This window comes from Dendronephthya gigantea, unplaced genomic scaffold (assembly GCF_004324835.1).
Source record: "Dendronephthya gigantea isolate DGI-Jeju-01 unplaced genomic scaffold, DenGig_1.0 000207F, whole genome shotgun sequence".
Taxonomy (NCBI): Eukaryota; Metazoa; Cnidaria; class Anthozoa; order Malacalcyonacea; family Nephtheidae; genus Dendronephthya; species Dendronephthya gigantea.
In genome coordinates this window covers 226,236-246,320 of record NW_021163217.1, presented here as the reverse complement: position 1 = coordinate 246,320, position 20,085 = coordinate 226,236, and the positions used below count along the sequence as shown (strand labels likewise).

Below are 20,085 nucleotides of genomic sequence, written 5' to 3'. Positions count from 1 at the left end.
ATTTATTATGATTAATATGCTAATTATGATCAAGATCATAATAATGATCATCATAGTTGCCATGGCAACCATCATTTATTATGATTAATAACTAATTATGATCAAATCATCATAATGATCATCATAGTTGCCATGGCAACCATCATTTATGATTAATATGCTAATTATGATCAAATCATCATAATGATTATCATAGTTGCCATGGCAACCATCATTATTGATAATATGCTAATTATGACAAGATCATCATAATGATCATCATAGTTGCCATGGCAACCAACATTATATGATAAATATGCTAATTATGATCAAAATCATCATATGATCATCATACTTGCTATGCAACTATATTTATTATGATTAATATGCTAATTATGATAAAAATCGTCATAATGATCATCATATTGCCATAGCAACCATAATTTATTATAATTAATAAGCTAAATATGATCAAAATCATCATAATGAGCATCATGGTTGCCATGGCAACTATCATTTATTATGAATAATATGCTAATTATGATAAAAATCATCATGATGATCATCATATTGCCATAGCAACCATAATTTATTATAATTAATAAGCTAAATATGATCAAAATCATCATAATGAGCATCATGGTTGCTATGGCAACTATCATTTATTATGATTAATATGCTAATTATGATCAAGATCATCATTATTATTATCATAGTTGCCATGGCAATCATCATTTATTATGAATAATATGCTAATTATGACAAAAATCATCATAATGATCATCATAGTTGCCATGGCAACCATAATTTATTATGATTAATATGCTAATTATGGTCAAAATAATCATAATGATTATCATGGTTGCCATTACAACCATAATTTATTATGATTAATATGCTAATTATGATCAAGGTCATCATAATGATCATCATAGTTGCCATAGCAAACATCATTTATTACGAATAATATGCTAAATATGATCATAATCATCATAATGATCATCATGGTTGCCATTGCAACCATCATTTATTATGATTAATATCCTAATTATGATCAAAATCATCATAATTATCATCATATTTGCCATTACAACCATAATTTATTATGATTAATATGCTAATTATAGTCAAAATCATCATAATGATCACCATAGTTGCCATGGCAACCATCATTTATTATGATTAATATGGTAATTATGATCAAAATCATCATAATGATCATCATAGTTGCCATATCAACTATAATTCATTATGATTAATACGCTAATTATGATCAAGATCATCATAATGACCATCATAGTTGCCATGGCAACCATCATTTATTATGATTAATATTGGAATTATGGTCAAGATCATGATAATGATCATCATGGTTACCATGGTAACCATTATTTATTATGATTAATATGCTAATTATGATCATGATCATCATAATGATCATCATGGTTGCAAGGGGAACCATTTTTTATTATGATTAATCTGCTAATTATGATCAAGATCATAATAATGATCATCATAGTTGCCATAGCAACCATCATCTATTATAATTAATATGCTAATTATGATAAAAATCATCATAATGATTATCATAGTTGCCATAGCAACCATAATTTTTTATAATTAATAAGCTAAATATGATCAAAATCATCATAATGAGCATCATCGTTACCATGGCAACTATAATTTATTATGATTAATATGCTAATTATGGTCAAAATAATCATAATGATTATCATGGTTGCCATTACAACCTTCATTTATTATGATTAATATGCTAATTATTATCAAAGTCATCATAATGATCATCATAGTTGCAATAGCAACCATCATTTATTATGATTAATATACTAATTATGATCAAGATCATCATAATGATCGTCATGGTTGGAAGGGCAACCATCATTTATTATGATTAATATGCTAATTATGATCAAGATCATAATAATGATCATCATACTTGCCATGGCAACCATCATTTATTATGAATAGTATGCTAATTATGATAAAAATCATCATAATTATCATCATATTTGCCATTACAACCATAATTTATTTTGATTAATAAGTTAATTATGATCAAGATCATCATAATGAGCATCATGGTGCCATGGCAACTATCATTTATTATGATTAATATGCTAATATAATCAAGAGCATCATTATGATCATCATAGTTGCAATGGCAACCATCATTTATTATGATTAATATGCTAATTATGATCAAAATCATCATAATGAGCATCATAGTTGCCATGGCAACCATCATTTATTATGAATAATATGCTAATTATGATCATGATCATCATAATGAGCATCATGGTTGCAAGGGAAACCATTTTTTATTATGATTATTATGCTAATTATGATCAAGATCATAATAATGATCATCATAGTTGCCATAGCAACTATCATCTATTATGATTAATATGCTAATTATGATATAAATCATCATAATGATTATCATAGTTGCCATAGCAACCATAACTTTTTATAATTAATAAGCTAAATATGATCAAAATCATCATAATGAGCATCATGGTTACCATAGCAACTATCATTTATTATGATTAATATGCTAATTATGGTCAAAAGAATCATGATGATTATCATGGTTGCCATTACAACCATCATTTATTATGAATAATATGCTAATTATGATCAAAGTCATCATAATGATCATCATACTTGGCACAGCAACCATGATTTATTATGATTAATATACTAATTATGATCAAGATCATCATAATGATCATCATGGTTGCAAGGGCAACCATCATTTATTATGAATAATATGCTAATTATGATAAAAATCATCATAATTATCATCATATTTGCCATTACAACCTTAATTTATTATGATTAATAAGCTAATTATGATCAAGAGCATCATAATGAGCATCATGGTGCATGGCAACTATCATTTATTATGATTAATATGCTAATTATGATCAAGAGCATCATTATGATCATCATAGTTGCAATGGCAACCATCATTTATTATTATTAATATGCTAATTATAGTCAAAATCATCATAATGGTCACCATAGTTGCCATGGCAACCATCATTTATTATGAATTATATGCTAATTATGATAAAATTCATCATAATGATCATCACAGTTGCCATGGCAACCATAATTTATTATGATTAATATGCTAATTATGGTCAAAATAATCATAATGATTATCTTAGTTGCCATTACAACTATCATTTATTATGATTAATATGCTAATTATGATCAAGATCAACATAATGACCATCATAGTTGCCATGGCAACCATCATTTATTATGATTAATATGGTAATTATCATCAAAATCATCATAATGATCATCATAGTTGCCATATCAACCATAATTCATTATGATTAATATGCTAATTATGATCAAGATCATCATAATGACCATCATAGTTGCTATGGCATCCATCATTTATTATGATTAATATGGTAATTATGAACAAGATCATCATAATGATCATCATGGTTACCATGGTAACCATTATTTATTATGATTAATATGCTAATTATGATCATGATCATCATAATGATCATCATGGTTGCAAGGGGAACCATTTTTTATTATGATTATTATGCTAATTATGATCAAGATCATAATAATGATCATCATAGTTGCAATAGCAACCATCATTTATTATGATTAATATGCTAATTATGATCAAAATCATCATAATGATCATCATATTTGCCATAGCAACCATAATTTATTATGATTAATATGCTACTGATGATCAAGATAATCATAATGATCATCATAGTTGCAATGGCAACCATAATTTATTATGATTAATATGCTAATTATGATCAAAATCATCATAATGAGCATCATGGTTGCTATGGCAACCATCCTTTATTATTATTAATATGCTAGTTATAATTAAGATCATCATAATGATCATCACACTTGCCATGGAAACCATCATTTATTGTGAATAATATGCTAATTATGATCAAGATCATCATAATGATCATTGTAGTTGCCATAGCAACTATTATTTATTATGATTAATATGCTAATAATGATGGAAATCATTATTATGGGCATCATGGTTGCCATGGCCACTATCATATATTATGATTAATATGCTAATTATAGTCAAAATCATCATAATGATCATCATAGTTGCAATATCAACCATAATTCATTATGATTAATATGCTAATTATGATCAAGATCATCATAATGACCATCATAGTTGATATGGCAGCCATCATTTATTATGATTAATATGGTAATTATGATCAAGATCATCATAATGATCATCATTGTTACCATGGTAACCATTATTTATTACGATTAATATGCTAATTATGATAATGATCATCATAATGATCATCATGGTTGCAAGGGCAACCATTTTTTATTATGACTAATATGCTAATTATGATAAAAATCATCATAATGATTATAATAGTTGCCATAGCAACCATAATTTATTATAATTAATAAGCTAAATATAATCAAAATCATCATAATGATCATCATACTTGCCATGGCAACCATCATTTATTCTGATTAATATGATAATTATGATCAAGATCATCATAATGATCATCATATTTGCCATAGCAACCATAATTTATTATGATTAATATGCTACTGATGATCAAGATCATCATAATGATCATCATAGTTGCAATGGCAACCATAATTTATTATGATTAATATGCTAATTATGATCAAAATCATCATAATGAGCATCATATATGCTAATTATGATCAAGATCATCATAATGATCATCACGGTTGCAAGGGCAACCATCATTTATTATGATTAATATGCTAATAATGATCAAGATCATAATAATGATCATCATAGTTGCCATGGCAACCATCTTTTATTATGAATAACATGCTAATTATGATAAAAATCATAATAATGATCATCATAGTTGCCATTGCAACCATCATTTATTATGACTAATATGCTAATTATAATCAAAATCATCATAATTATCATCATATTTGCCATTACAACCATAATTTATTATGATTAATAAGCTAATTATGATCAAGATCATTATAATGAGCATCATGGTGCCATGGCAACTATCATTAATTATGATTAATATGCTAAATATGATCAAGAGCATCATTATGATCATCATAGTTGCAATGGCAACCATCATTTTTTATGATTAATATGCTAATTATAGTCAAATCATCATAATGATCACCATAGTTGCCATGGCAACCATCATTTATTATGATTAATATGGTAATTATGATCAAAATCATCATAATGATCATCATAGTTGCAATATCAACCATAATTCATTATGATTAATATGCTAATTATGATCAAGATCATCATAATGACCATCATAGTTGCCATGGCAACCATCATTTATTATGATTAATATGGTAATTATGATCAAGATCATCATAATGATCATCATTGTTACCATGGTAACCATTATTTATTACGATTAATATGTTATATATGATCATGATCATCATAATGATCATTATGGTTGCAAGGGCAACCATTTTTTATTATGATTATTATGCTAATTATGATCAAGATCATAATAATGATCATCATAGTTGCCATAGCAACCATCATCTATTATGATTAATATGCAAATTATGATAAAAATCATCATAATGATTATAATAGTTGCCATAGCAACCATAATTTATTATAATTAATAAGCTAAATATGATCAAAATCATCATAATGAGCATCATATTTACTATGGCAACTATCATTTATTATGATTAATATGCTAATTATGGTCAAAATAATCATAATGATTATTATGGTGGCCATTACAACCATCCTTTATTATGATTAATATGCTAATTATGATCAAAGTCATCATAATGATCATCATAGTTGCCATGGCAACCATCATTTATTGTGATTAATATGGTAATTATGATCAAGATCATCATAATGATCATCATGGTTACCATAGTAACCATTGTTTATTTTGATTAATATGCTAATTATGATCATGATCATTATAATGATCATCATGGTTGCAAGGGCAACCATTTTTTATTATGATTAATATGCTAATTATGATCAAAATCATTATAATGGGCATCATGGTTGCCATAGCAATTATCATTTTATGATTATAATTCTAATTATGATCAAGGTCATCAAAATGATCATCATACTTGCCATGGCAACCATCATTTATTATGATTAATATGCTAATTATGATCAAGATCATAATAATGATCATCATAGTTGCCATAGCAACCATCATTATTATGATTAATATGCTAATTATGATCAAAATCATAATGATCATCATATTTGCCATAGCAACCATAATTTATTATAATTAATAAGCTAAATATGATCAAAATCATCATAATGAGCATCATGGTTGCCATGGCAACTATCATTTTTATGATTAATATGCTAATTATGATCAAGATCATCATAATGATCATCATAGTTTTCATGGCAACCATCAATTATTATGAATAATATGCTAATTATGATAAAAATCATCATAATGATCATCATAGTTGCCATGGCAACCATCATTTATTATGATTAATATGCTAAATATGGTCAAAATCATCATAATGATTACCATGGTTGCCATTACAACCATCATTTATTATGATTAATATGCTAATTATTTTCAAGATCATCATAATTTCCATCATAGTTGCCATGGCAACCATCATTTATTATGATTAATATGCTAATTATGACTAAGGATCATCATAATGATCATCATGGTTGCAAGGGCAACCATCATTTATTATGATTAATATGCTAATTATGATCAAGATCATAATAATGATCATCATAGTTGCTATGGCAACCATCATTTATTATGATTGATAACCTAATTATGATAAAAATCATCATAATGATCATCATAGCTGCCATGGCCACCATCATTTTTTATGATTAATATGCTAATTATGGTCAAAATCATCATAATGATTATCATAGTTGCCATGGCAACCATCATTTATTATGATTAATATGCTAATTATGATCAAGATCATCATAATGATCATCATAGTTGCCATGGCAACCATCACTTAGTATGATAAATATGCTAATTATGATCAAGATCATCATATTGATCATCATACTTGCAATGGCAACTATCATTTATTATGATTAATATGCTAATTATGATAAAAATCGTCTTAATGATCTTCATATTGCCATAGCAACCATAATTTATTATAATTAATAAGCTAAATATGATCAAAATCATCATAATGAGCATCATGGTTGCTATGGCAACTATCATTTATTATGATTAATATGCTAATTATGATAAAAATCATCATGATGATCATCATATTGCCATAGCAACCATAATTTATTATAATTAATAAGCTAAATATGATCAAAATCATCATAATGAGCATCATGGTTGCTATGGCAACTATCATTTATTATGATTAATATGCTAATTATGATCAAGATCATCATAATGATTATCATAGTTGCCATGGCAACCATAATTTATTATGAATAATATGCTAATTATGACAAAAATCATCATAATGATTATAATAGTTGCCATAGCAACCATAATTTATTATAATTAATAAGCTAAATATGATCAAAATCATCATAATGAGCATCATGGTTACTATGGCAACTATCATTTATTATGATTAATATGCTAATTATGGTCAAAATAATCATAATGATTATTATGGTGGCCATTACAACCATCCTTTATTATGATTAATATGCTAATTATGATCAAAGTCATCATAATGATCATCATAGTTGCCATGGCAACCATCATTTATTGTGATTAATATGGTAATTATGATCAAGATCATCATAATGATCATCATGGTTACCATAGTAACCATTATTTATTTTGATTAATATGCTAATTATGATCATGATCATTATAATGATCATCATGGTTGCAAGGGCAACCATTTTTTATTATGATTAATATGCTAATTATGATCAAAATCATTATAATGGGCATCATGGTTGCCATAGCAATTATCATTTATTATGATTATAATTCTAATTATGATCAAGATCATCAAAATGATCATCATACTTGCCATGGCAACCATCATTTATTATGATTAATATGCTAATTATGATCAAGATCATAATAATGATCATCATAGTTGCCATAGCAACCATCATTTAATATGATTAATATGCTAATTATGATCAAAATCATCATAATGATCATCATATTTGCCATAGCAACCATAATTTATTATAATTAATAAGCTAAATATGATCAAAATCATCATAATGAGCATCATGGTTGCCATGGCAACTATCATTTATTATGATTAATATGCTAATTATGATCAAGATCATCATAATGATCATCATAGTTTTCATGGCAACCATCAATTATTATGAATAATATGCTAATTATGATAAAAATCATCATAATGATCATCATAGTTGCCATGGCTACCATCATTTATTATGATTAATATGCTAAATATGGTCAAAATCATCATAATGATTACCATGGTTGCCATTACAACCATCATTTATTATGATTAATATGCTAATTATTTTCAAGATCATCATAATTTTCATCATAGTTGCCATGGCAACCATCATTTATTATGATTAATATGCTAATTATGATTAAGGATCATCATAATGATCATCATGGTTGCAAGGGCAACCATCATTTATTATGATTAATATGCTAATTATGATCAAGATCATAATAATGATCATCATAGTTGCCATGGCAACCATCATTTATTATAATTGATAACCTAATTATGATAAAAATCATCATAATGATCATCATAGCTGCCATGGCCACCATCATTTTTTATGATTAATATGCTAATTATGGTCAAAATCATCATAATGATCATCATAGTTGCAATATCAACCATAATTCATTATGATTAATATGCTAATTATGATCAAGATCATCATAATGACCATCATAGTTGATATGGCAGCCATCATTTATTATGATTAATATGGTAATTATGATCAAGATCATCATAATGATCATCATTGTTACCATGGTAACCATTATTTATTACGATTAATATGCTAATTATGATAATGATCATCATAATGATCATCATGGTTGCAAGGGCAACCATTTTTTATTATGACTAATATGCTAATTATGATAAAAATCATCATAATGATTATAATAGTTGCCATAGCAACCATAATTTATTATAATTAATAAGCTAAATATAATCAAAATCATCATAATGATCATCATACTTGCCATGGCAAGCATCATTTATTCTGATTAATATGATAATTATGATCAAGATCATCATAATGATCATCATATTTGCCATAGCAACCATAATTTATTATGATTAATATGCTACTGATGATCAAGATCATCATAATGATCATCATAGTTGCAATGGAAACCATAATTTATTATGATTAATATGCTAATTATGATCAAGATCATCATAATGATCATCATAGTTGCCATTGCAACCATCACTTAGTATGATAAATATGCTAATTATGATCAAGATCATCATATTGATCATCATACTTGCTATGGCAACTATCATTTATTATGATTAATATGCTAATTATGATAAAAATCGTCATAATGATCATCATATTGCCATAGCAACCATAATTTATTATAATTAATAAGCTAAATATGATCAAAATCATCATAATGAGCATCATGGTTGCTATGGCAACTATCATTTATTATGATTAATATGCTAATTATGATAAAAATCATCATGATGATCATCATATTGCCATAGCAACCATAATTTATTATAATTAATAAGCTAAATATGATCAAAATCATCATAATGAGCATCATAGTTGCTATGGCAACTATCATTTATTATGATTAATATGCTAATTATGACAAAAATCATCATAATGATCATCATAGTTGCCATGGCAACCATAATTTATTATGATTAATATGCTAATTATGGTCAAAATAATCATAATGATTATCATGGTTGCCATTACAACCATAATTTATTATGATTAATATGCTAATTATGATCAAGGTCATCATAATGATCATCATAGTTGCCATAGCAAACATCATTTATTACGAATAATATGCTAAATATGATCAAGATCATCATAATGATCATCATGGTTGCCATTGCAACCATCATTTATTATGATTAATATCCTAATTATGATCAAAATCATCATAATTATCATCATATTTGCCATTACAACAATAATTTATTATGATTAATAAGCTAATTATGATCAAGATCATTATAATGAGCATCATGTTGCCATGGCAACTATCATTTATTATGATTAATATGCTAATTATGATCAAGAGCTTCATTATGATCATCATAGTTGCAATGGCAACCATCATTTATTATGATTAATATGCTAATTATAGTCAAAATCATCATAATGATTACTATGGTTGCCATTACAACCATCATTTATTATGATTAATATGCTAATTATTTTCAAGATCATCATAATTTTCATCATAGTTGCTATGGCAACCATCATTTATTATGATTAATATGCTAATTATGATTAAGGATCATCATAATGATCATCATGGTTGCAAGGGCAACTATCATTTATTATGATTAATATGCTAATTATGATCAAGAGCATCATTATGATCATCATAGTTGCAATGGCAACCATCATTTATTATGATTAATATGCTAATTATAGTCAAATCATCATAATGATCATCATAGGTTGCCAAGGCAACTATCATTTATTTATGATTAATATGCTAATTATGATCAAGACATCATAATGATCATCATAGTTGCATGGCCAACTATAATTTATTATGATTAATATGCTAATTATGATCAAAATCATCATAATGACATCATAGTTGCCATGGCAACCATCATTTATTATGATTAATATGGAATTATGGTCAAATCATCATAATGATCATCATGGTTGCCATGGTAACCATTATTATTATGATTAATACGCTAATTATGATCAAGATCATCATAATGATCATCATGTTGAGGGCAACCATTATTTTATTATGATTAATATGCTAATTATGATCAAGATCATATAATGATCATCATAGTTGCCATGCAACCATCATTATTATAATTAATATGCTAATTATGATCAATCATCATAATGATCATCATAGTTGCCAAGGGCAACCATTTTTTTTATAATTATAAGCTAATTATGATCAAAATCATCATAATGAGCATCATAGTTCCATAGCAACTATTATTTATTATGATTAATATGCTAATTATGGTCAAAATACATAATGATTATCATGTTGCCATACAACCTTCATTTATTATGATTAATATGCTAATTATGATCAAATCATCATATGAGATCATCATAGTTGCAATAGCAACCATCATTTATTATGATTAATTACTAATTATGATCAAGATCATCATAATGATCATGGTTGCCAAGGGCAACCATCATTTATTATGATTAATATGCTAATTATGATCAAGATCATAATAATGATCATCATACTTGCCATGGCAACCATCATTTATTATGAATATATGCTAATTATGATCAAAATCATCATAATGATCATCATATTTGCCATGGGCAACCATAATTTATTTGATTAATAAGCTAATTATGATCAAGATCATCATATATGAGCATCAGGTGCCATGGCAACCATCATTTATTATGATTAATATGCTAATATAATCAAGAGCTCATATGATCATCATAGTTGCCAATGGCAACCATCATTTATTATGATTAATATGCTAATTATAGTCAAAATCATCATAATGATTACTATGGTTGCCATTACAACCATCATTTATTATGATTAATATGCTAATTAATTTTTTCAAGATCATCATAATTTTCATCATAGTTGCTATGGCAACCATCATTTATTATGATTAATATGCTAATTATGATTAAGGATCATCATAATGATCATCATGGTTGCAAGGGCAACTATCATTTATTATGATTAATATGCTAATTATGATCAAGAGCATCATTATGATCATCATAGTTGCAATGGCAACCATCATTTATTATGATTAATATGCTAATTATAGTCAAAATCATCATAATGATCACATAGGTTGCCATGGCAACCATCATTTATTATGATTAATATGGTAATTATGATCAAACATCATAATGATCATCATAGTTGCCATACAACTATAATTCATTATGATTAATACGCTAATTATGATCAAGATCATCATAATGACCATCATAGTTGCCATGGCAACCATCATTTATTATGATTAATATTGGAATTATGGTCAAGATCATGATAATGATCATCATGGTTACCATGGTAACCATTATTTATTATGATTAATATGCTAATTATGATCATGATCATCATAATGATCATCATGGTTGCAAGGGCAACCATTTTTTATTATGATTAATCTGCTAATTATGATCAAGATCATAATAATGATCATAATAGTTGCCATAGCAACCATCATCTATTATAATTAATATGCTAATTATGATAAAAATCATCATAATGATTATCATAGTTGCCATAGCAACCATAATTTTTTATAATTAATAAGCTAAATATGATCAAAATCATCATAATGAGCATCATCGTTACCATAGCAACTATAATTTATTATGATTAATATGCTAATTATGGTCAAAATAATCATAATGATTATCATGGTTGCCATTACAACCTTCATTTATTATGATTAATATGCTAATTATGATCAAAGTCATCATATAGATCATCATAGTTGCAATAGCAACCATCATTTATTATGATTAATATACTAATTATGATCAAGATCATCATAATGATCGTCATGGTTGGAAGGGCAACCATCATTTATTATGATTAATATGCTAATTATGATCAAGATCATAATAATGATCATCATACTTGCCATGGCAACCATCATTTATTATGAATAGTATGCTAATTATGATAAAAATCATCATAATTATCATCATATTTGCCATTACAACCATAATTTATTTTGATTAATAAGTTAATTATGATCAAGATCATCATAATGAGCATCATGGTGCCATGGCAACTATCATTTATTATGATTAATATGCTAATATAATCAAGAGCATCATTATGATCATCATAGTTGCAATGGCAACCATCATTTATTATGATTAATATGCTAATTATGATCAAAATCATCATAATGAGCATCATAGTTGCCATGGCAACCATCATTTATTATGAATAATATGCTAATTATGATCATGATCATCATAATGATCATCATGGTTGCAAGGGAAACCATTTTTATTATGATTATTATGCTAATTATGATCAAGATCATAATAATGATCATCATAGTTGCCATAGCAACTATCATCTATTATGATTAATATGCTAATTATGATAAAAATCATCATAATGATTATCATAGTTGCCATAGCAACCATAATTTTTTATAATTAATAAGCTAAATATGATCAAAATCATCATAATGAGCATCATGGTTACCATAGCAACTATCACTTATTATGATTAATATGCTAATTATGGTCAAAAGAATCATGATGATTATCATGGTTGCCATTACAACCATCATTTATTATGAATAATATGCTAATTATGATCAAAGTCATCATAATGATCATCATACTTGGCACAGCAACCATGATTTATTATGATTAATATACTAATTATGATCAAGATCATCATAATGATCATCATGGTTGCAAGGGCAACCATCATTTATTATGAATAATATGCTAATTATGATAAAAATCATCATAATTATCATCATATTTGCCATTACAACCTTAATTTATTATGATTAATAAGCTAATTATGATCAAGAGCATCATAATGAGCATCATGGTGCCATGGCAACTATCATTTATTATGATTAATATGCTAATTATGATCAAGAGCATCATTATGATCATCATAGTTGCAATGGCAACCATCATTTATTATTATTAATATGCTAATTATAGTCAAAATCATCATAATGGTCACCATAGTTGCCATGGCAACCATCATTTATTATGAATTATATGCTAATTATGATAAAATTCATCATAATGATCATCACAGTTGCCATGGCAACCATAATTTATTATGATTAATATGCTAATTATGGTCAAAATAATCATAATGATTATCTTAGTTGCCATTACAACTATCATTTATTATGATTAATATGCTAATTATGATCAAGATCAACATAATGACCATCATAGTTGCCATGGCAACCATCATTTATTATGATTAATATGGTAATTATCATCAAAATCATCATAATGATCATCATAGTTGCCATATCAACCATAATTCATTATGATTAATATGCTAATTATGATCAAGATCATCATAATGACCATCATAGTTGCTATGGCATCCATCATTTATTATGATTAATATGGTAATTATGAACAAGATCATCATAATGATCATCATGGTTACCATGGTAACCATTATTTATTATGATTAATATGCTAATTATGATCATGATCATCATAATGATCATCATGGTTGCAAGGGGAACCATTTTTATTATGATTATTATGCTAATTATGATCAAGATCATAATAATGATCATCATAGTTGCCATAGCAACCATCATTTATTATGATTAATATGCTAATTATGATCAAAATCATCATAATGATCATCATATTTGTCATAGCAACCATAATTTATTATGATTAATATGCTACTGATGATCAAGATAATCATAATGATCATCATAGTTGCAATGGCAACCATAATTTATTATGATTAATATGCTAACTATGATCAAAATCATCATAATGAGCATCATGGTTGCTATGGCAACCATCCTTTATTATGATTAATATGCTAGTTATAATTAAGATCATCATAATGATCATCATACTTGCCATGGAAACCATCATTTATTGTGAATAATATGCTAATTATGATCAAGATCATCATAATGATCATTGTAGTTGCCATAGCAACTATTATTTATTATGATTAATATGCTAATAATGATCAAAATCATTATTATGGGCATCATGGTTGCCATGGCCACTATCATATATTATGATTAATATGCTAATTATAGTCAAAATCATCATAATGATCACCATAGTTGCCATGGCAACCATCATTTATTATGATTAATGTAGAGTTTGTCTTTTGCACAAGATAAATATACTTTATTCACGTAACTCGTAATACTTATTTCTACTACAACCAAGCGTGTGTTCTTCTACGTTTTTTGTACGTCCTCTGAGCCCGCGCTCTTGTCCTATATCTAACATCATATACGTTGTGCTATAACATGCAACAACACTACATCTCTCCCTTTTATCGAACTGTAACCATAACACAACAAAACAAAGTATTATTAATGTTAAAGTTGTTTCAGATGTTAGCTTTAATACATCACATAGTCACCAAGATAGTTCGGACGCCGCCTTTCTCTTGCTGGTCGTTGGTTTTGACCTCGCTGTTCCTGACCTGCGTTTTGAAGTTCTACATTGTTCTCGTTGCTCCCATCGTCATCATCATCATCATCCTCTCCACTGTCGTTAGGAATGTTTGCCCACTGCTCTGCTGCCCGTTTTGTAACTTTCTTAAGATGAGAGGAATTTCTGCTTAGTGTTGATCCATCTGTTTTCTGTACGGTCACTAATGTTCCTTTCTTCCTGGTGACAAGTGCAGGTTTAGGATTATAGCGTGAGGACAACTTATTCTTTCGCTTCTGTTTTATCAATACCATATCACCTACACAAACGCGGCTAGGTTTGTGGTGATTCCGACGGTCGGAATAGGTTTTCATCTTCTTCTTCCCTTGTCGGTCTTTGGAACGCATTTCTGCATCATCGAGAGGTGGCACGAGCACTGCAGGCAGTTTAGTTTTGATTTTCCTACCAAACAAAAGCTCCGCCGGCGACTTCCCGGTAGTCGAGTGCGGCGTAGCTCGGTACTGCAGGAGAAACTGTTGTAGATCTTTCTTCCAATTCTTTCCTTCGATTGAGCTTGTTTTGATGGCTTTGCTTAGTGTACGCATAAAACCGTTCAGCTTCGCCGTTAGCAGCTGGCCATAGTGGTGTAATTCTACGGTGTTGAAAACCTTTCTCTTTAGCATACTTGGCGAATTCGTGACCACTAAATGGGGGGCCGTTATCAGACTTCATAACATCCGGAATCCCATGCGTAGCAAAGATTCTATCTAACTTCGGAATAGTCGCTTCAGCGGAGGTAGATCGAAGAACTTCCACCTCCGGATACCGAGAGTAATCGTCAATGACAACTAGCAAGTAGTCACCGGATGGGAAAGGGCCACAAAAATCGGTTGAAACTTGGCTCCACGGCGCCGTTGGTAAGGTCGTCATTTGGAGGGGTTCTGGTGTCACATTTTGGCTTGTTGCTTGACATGGGATGCAATCATCGATCTCTGTCTTGACGTCCTTGTCAATGCCAGGGTACCATACCTTTTCTCGAAGGAGCTGCTTTGTTTTTACAATGCCTTGGTGGGACTCGTGCGCAAGTTTGACTGCTCGCAATTGAAGACATTTTGGGAGGACTACGCGTGTTCCCCGAAGGATGATGTCGGAATCCGTTGCAACAGTGAGCTCGAACTTGACTTTGTTGAATGGGGTAAGGTCAGGATCATTGTTTGGCCAAACGTCCGTGGTAATTGCCTGACGAAGGCGTTGGAAAATAGGGTCAGCTTTTGATGCACTGTTAACTTCTTCTAGAGTCATAGCTTTGGGTATAGCATGGCCGACCAGATAATTCACATACTCTTCAGCAATCTTCCGCTCTCTCGTTGTCTGGGAACGCGAAGGATGGCGTGATAGATAATCAGCAATGTTCAGCGGTCCGGGCCTGTATTTCACGGTGAAGGTGTACGGTTGAAGTCTCAAAGCCCAGCGTTGGATGCGGGCTGGAGGGTTAGAGGCGGGATTGTTAAAAATGGTTTCAAGTGGCTTGTGGTCTGTGACGATTTCAAACTGAGAACCATAGAGGTATAAATGAAACCGCTCACAACCCCAAACGATGGCTAGTGCTTCACGTTCGGTCTGCGAGTATCGTCGTTCTACATCGCTAAGCGTACGACTTGCATATGCAACAGAGCGTTCCTGTCCGTCTGCGTCAACTTGCGTTAGCACGGCACCCAGTCCGAAGGGGCTTGCATCAAACGTGGCAATCGTGCGCTTGCTAGGATCAAAATAAGCCATCGTGCGGTTGCTGGTCAAACACTCTTTTAAAGCGAGAAAAGACTTGTTCTGCTGAACCCCCCAGTTCCAACGCACTCCTTTTCTGGTCAAGTGTTTCAACGGCTCCGTCAATGTGGCGTAATTCGGAATAAAACGGGAACAAAATCCGGTTAACCCAAGGAAACTTCGGACTTCTGACGGATTCGTGGGAGGGGTGGCATCACAGATAGCAGCAATCTTCTTGGGATCCGCAGACATGCCTTTTGCAGAAAACACATACCCAAAGAAAGCCAGATTCTGCTTGTTGTAAACACACTTGGACCCGTTGAGGGTTAGACCTTTTTCCCGCAGACGTTGAAAGGTATCGGCTAGAGCAGCATCGTGTTCTTCTTGCGTACGCCCAAACACAATAATGTCGTCTGAAATGTTTTTCACGCCTGGGATTCCCTGTAGTGCCTGTTGAATAACTTGTTGGAAAACTTCCGAGGCTGAGGCCAAACCAAAAAGGAGACGGGTATATTGGCGGAGGCCCTTATGCGTGGTAAATGTGGTGAGGTACCGGGAGGCAGGTGTAAGCTCAATTTGATGGTATCCAGAACGAAGGTCGAGTTTGGAAAAAACACTTGCCCCATTCAAATCGTTTGTGACTTCCTCGATGGTAGGTGTGGGATGGCGCTGGCGTTGGACAGCTTTGTTTGGTTGACGGAGGTCAACACAAAGACGGATTTCCTTGGGGTTGCTGGTTTTTGGGACTGCCACTACAGGTGAAACCCATGGTGTGGGGCCGTCAACCGCCTCAATGATGCCTTGCTGTTCCAAGCTCTCGATTTCTTGCTCTACTTGCTTTCGGATATGAAAAGGTATACGACGTGGCAGCTGGGCAACAGGCTTTACATCTGGGTCTATATATATTTGGAATTGGAAATCTTTGAGCTTGCCGATTCCATGGAAGATATCCTGGTATTCTTCCAATAACTGCGGTAGGGATTTTTGAGCACTGACTGTGTTGATGGAATGTGGGACTGAAATTAATCCCAAGGCGACTGAAGTGTCATGGCTAAGGATGGAGCCATGGAAGCCATCAACTACGTAAAATGAACCATTGGTTTTGCTTGATAAGGTTTCAATAGTGGCTTGAAACTTTCCGAGTAGGGCAAGAGGTTCTGCTGCACCATAGGCATAAATTCGTGTCGACGTCTTTTGCAACTGAATATGATCATTCTGCGTAACTATTTGCTCATATGCTGCCTTGTCGAGGATGTTCACTGATGCTCCCGAATCGATCATCATCACAATTTCAACACCATTGATGACAACGGGAAGCTGAGGCCTGGAGATCACATTAGCATGTTCCCCGTCAGTATTGGTTGCATAAATATATCCCTCCTCATCATCAGATACGATGTCTTCAGAGATTTGGTTCAGTTGTTCACGTCTTGGACGCTGCTGGCCTTGGCGTTGGGTGTTGCGATTTTGGGGCCGACTGCGGCAGACTCGAGCAAAATGATTTTGCTTTCCACAGGAACGGCAGGATTTACCAAATGCTGGGCACGGCTTGGAGGGAACATGGGGCCATGTTTCACCACAATTTCTACAATATCCTCTAGGCTGTTGTCGGTGGTCATTACTTGTTAGCGGGCGATTTGCAGGTGTTGCTTGAATGGCACTGATCTCAGGAGTTGTAGGGCTGTTGGTACCAATACGAGCTGCTTGTTGTTTTGAGCATTCCAAAATACGACCTTGCTTTAAGATGAAGGTCAAATCCGCTTTTTCTTCACGAAGAATCTTTTCTTTCAGTCTATTAGAGCTACAATTAGCCAGAATTTGATCGGCAATAACATCATCAATATTCTCAAACTCACACGTTTCAGCCAGGTTACGAAGTCGAGAAGCGAATTGATCAATAGACTCACCGTCTTGTTGACATGCTTGTTTAAAATGGTATCGTTCATATCGAATATGTTTCTTCGGAGCAAAATATTCGTTGAGTTTTGCGGCAGCTGTATCGTAGTCGTCTCCCGTATCCGTCAATCCTTTAAACACTTTCTGAACAGTTGGCCCGCTGATATGCAAAAGAAGCGCTCGCTTTTGTTTCTTGTCTTCAACTTTAGCTGCAATTGTAAAAATCTCGAATTGTTCGAGCCATTCTTTCCACCGTGTTGCGATTGACGATGGCTCGGAATAAGCATCGAATTGTGGCAAGTTCGGCATTAAATTTAATTGAGCCATTATAATCCTCGTCGCCAATTGTAGAGTTTGTCTTTTGCACAAGATAAATATACTTTATTCACGTAACTCGTAATACTTATTTCTACTACAACCAAGCGTGTGTTCTTCTACGTTTTTTGTACGTCCTCTGAGCCCGCGCTCTTGTCCTATATCTAACATCATATACGTTGTGCTATAACATGCAACAACACTACAATTAATATGGTAATTATGATCAAAATCATCATAATGATCATCATAGTTGCAATATCAACCATAATTCATTATGATTAATATGCTAATTATGATCAAGATCATCATAATGACCATCATAGTTGATATGGCAGCCATCATTTATTATGATTAATATGGTAATTATGATCAAGATCATCATAATGATCATCATTGTTACCATGGTAACCATTATTTATTACGATTAATATGCTAATTATGATAATGATCATCATAATGATCATCATGGTTGCAAGGGCAACCATTTTTTATTATGACTAATATGCTAATTATGATAAAAATCATCATAATGATTATAATAGTTGCCATAGCAACCATAATTTATTATAATTAATAAGCTAAATATAATCAAAATCATCATAATGAGCATCATGGTTACCATGGCAACTATCATTTATTATGATTAATATGCTAATTATGTTCAAAATAATCATAATGATTATCATGGTGGCCATTACAACCATCCTTATTTATGATTAATATGCTAATTATGATCAAAGTCATCATAATGAGCATCATGGTTGCTATGGCAACCATCCTTTATTATA

The 20,085-nt window shown here is 30.8% G+C and overlaps 1 protein-coding gene across 1 annotated transcript; it reads right to left on the bottom strand.

The window, feature by feature from the left end:
- Positions 1–15,288: 15,288 nt before the first annotated feature.
- On the bottom strand, positions 15,289–19,306 carry LOC114539578 (uncharacterized protein K02A2.6-like). Its single transcript, XM_028560221.1, has 2 exons — positions 15,786–19,306; positions 15,289–15,559 (listed from the first exon to the last, which is right to left on the bottom strand). The coding sequence occupies exons 1-2, from the start codon at positions 19,304–19,306 to the stop codon at positions 15,289–15,291; spliced, it is 3,792 nt and encodes a 1,263-aa protein (XP_028416022.1).
- Between the last annotated feature and the right edge of the window lie 779 nt (positions 19,307–20,085).

Coding starts and splice junctions, on each gene's coding strand:
- LOC114539578 (XM_028560221.1), bottom strand. CDS start 19,306: ATGGCTCAATTAAATTTAATGCCGAACTTGCCACAATTCGATGCTTAT. Junction 15,560..15,785: donor GCCGGCGGAGCTTTTGTTTG/GTAGGAAAATCA, acceptor ACTTGTCACCAG/GAAGAAAGGAACATTAGTGA.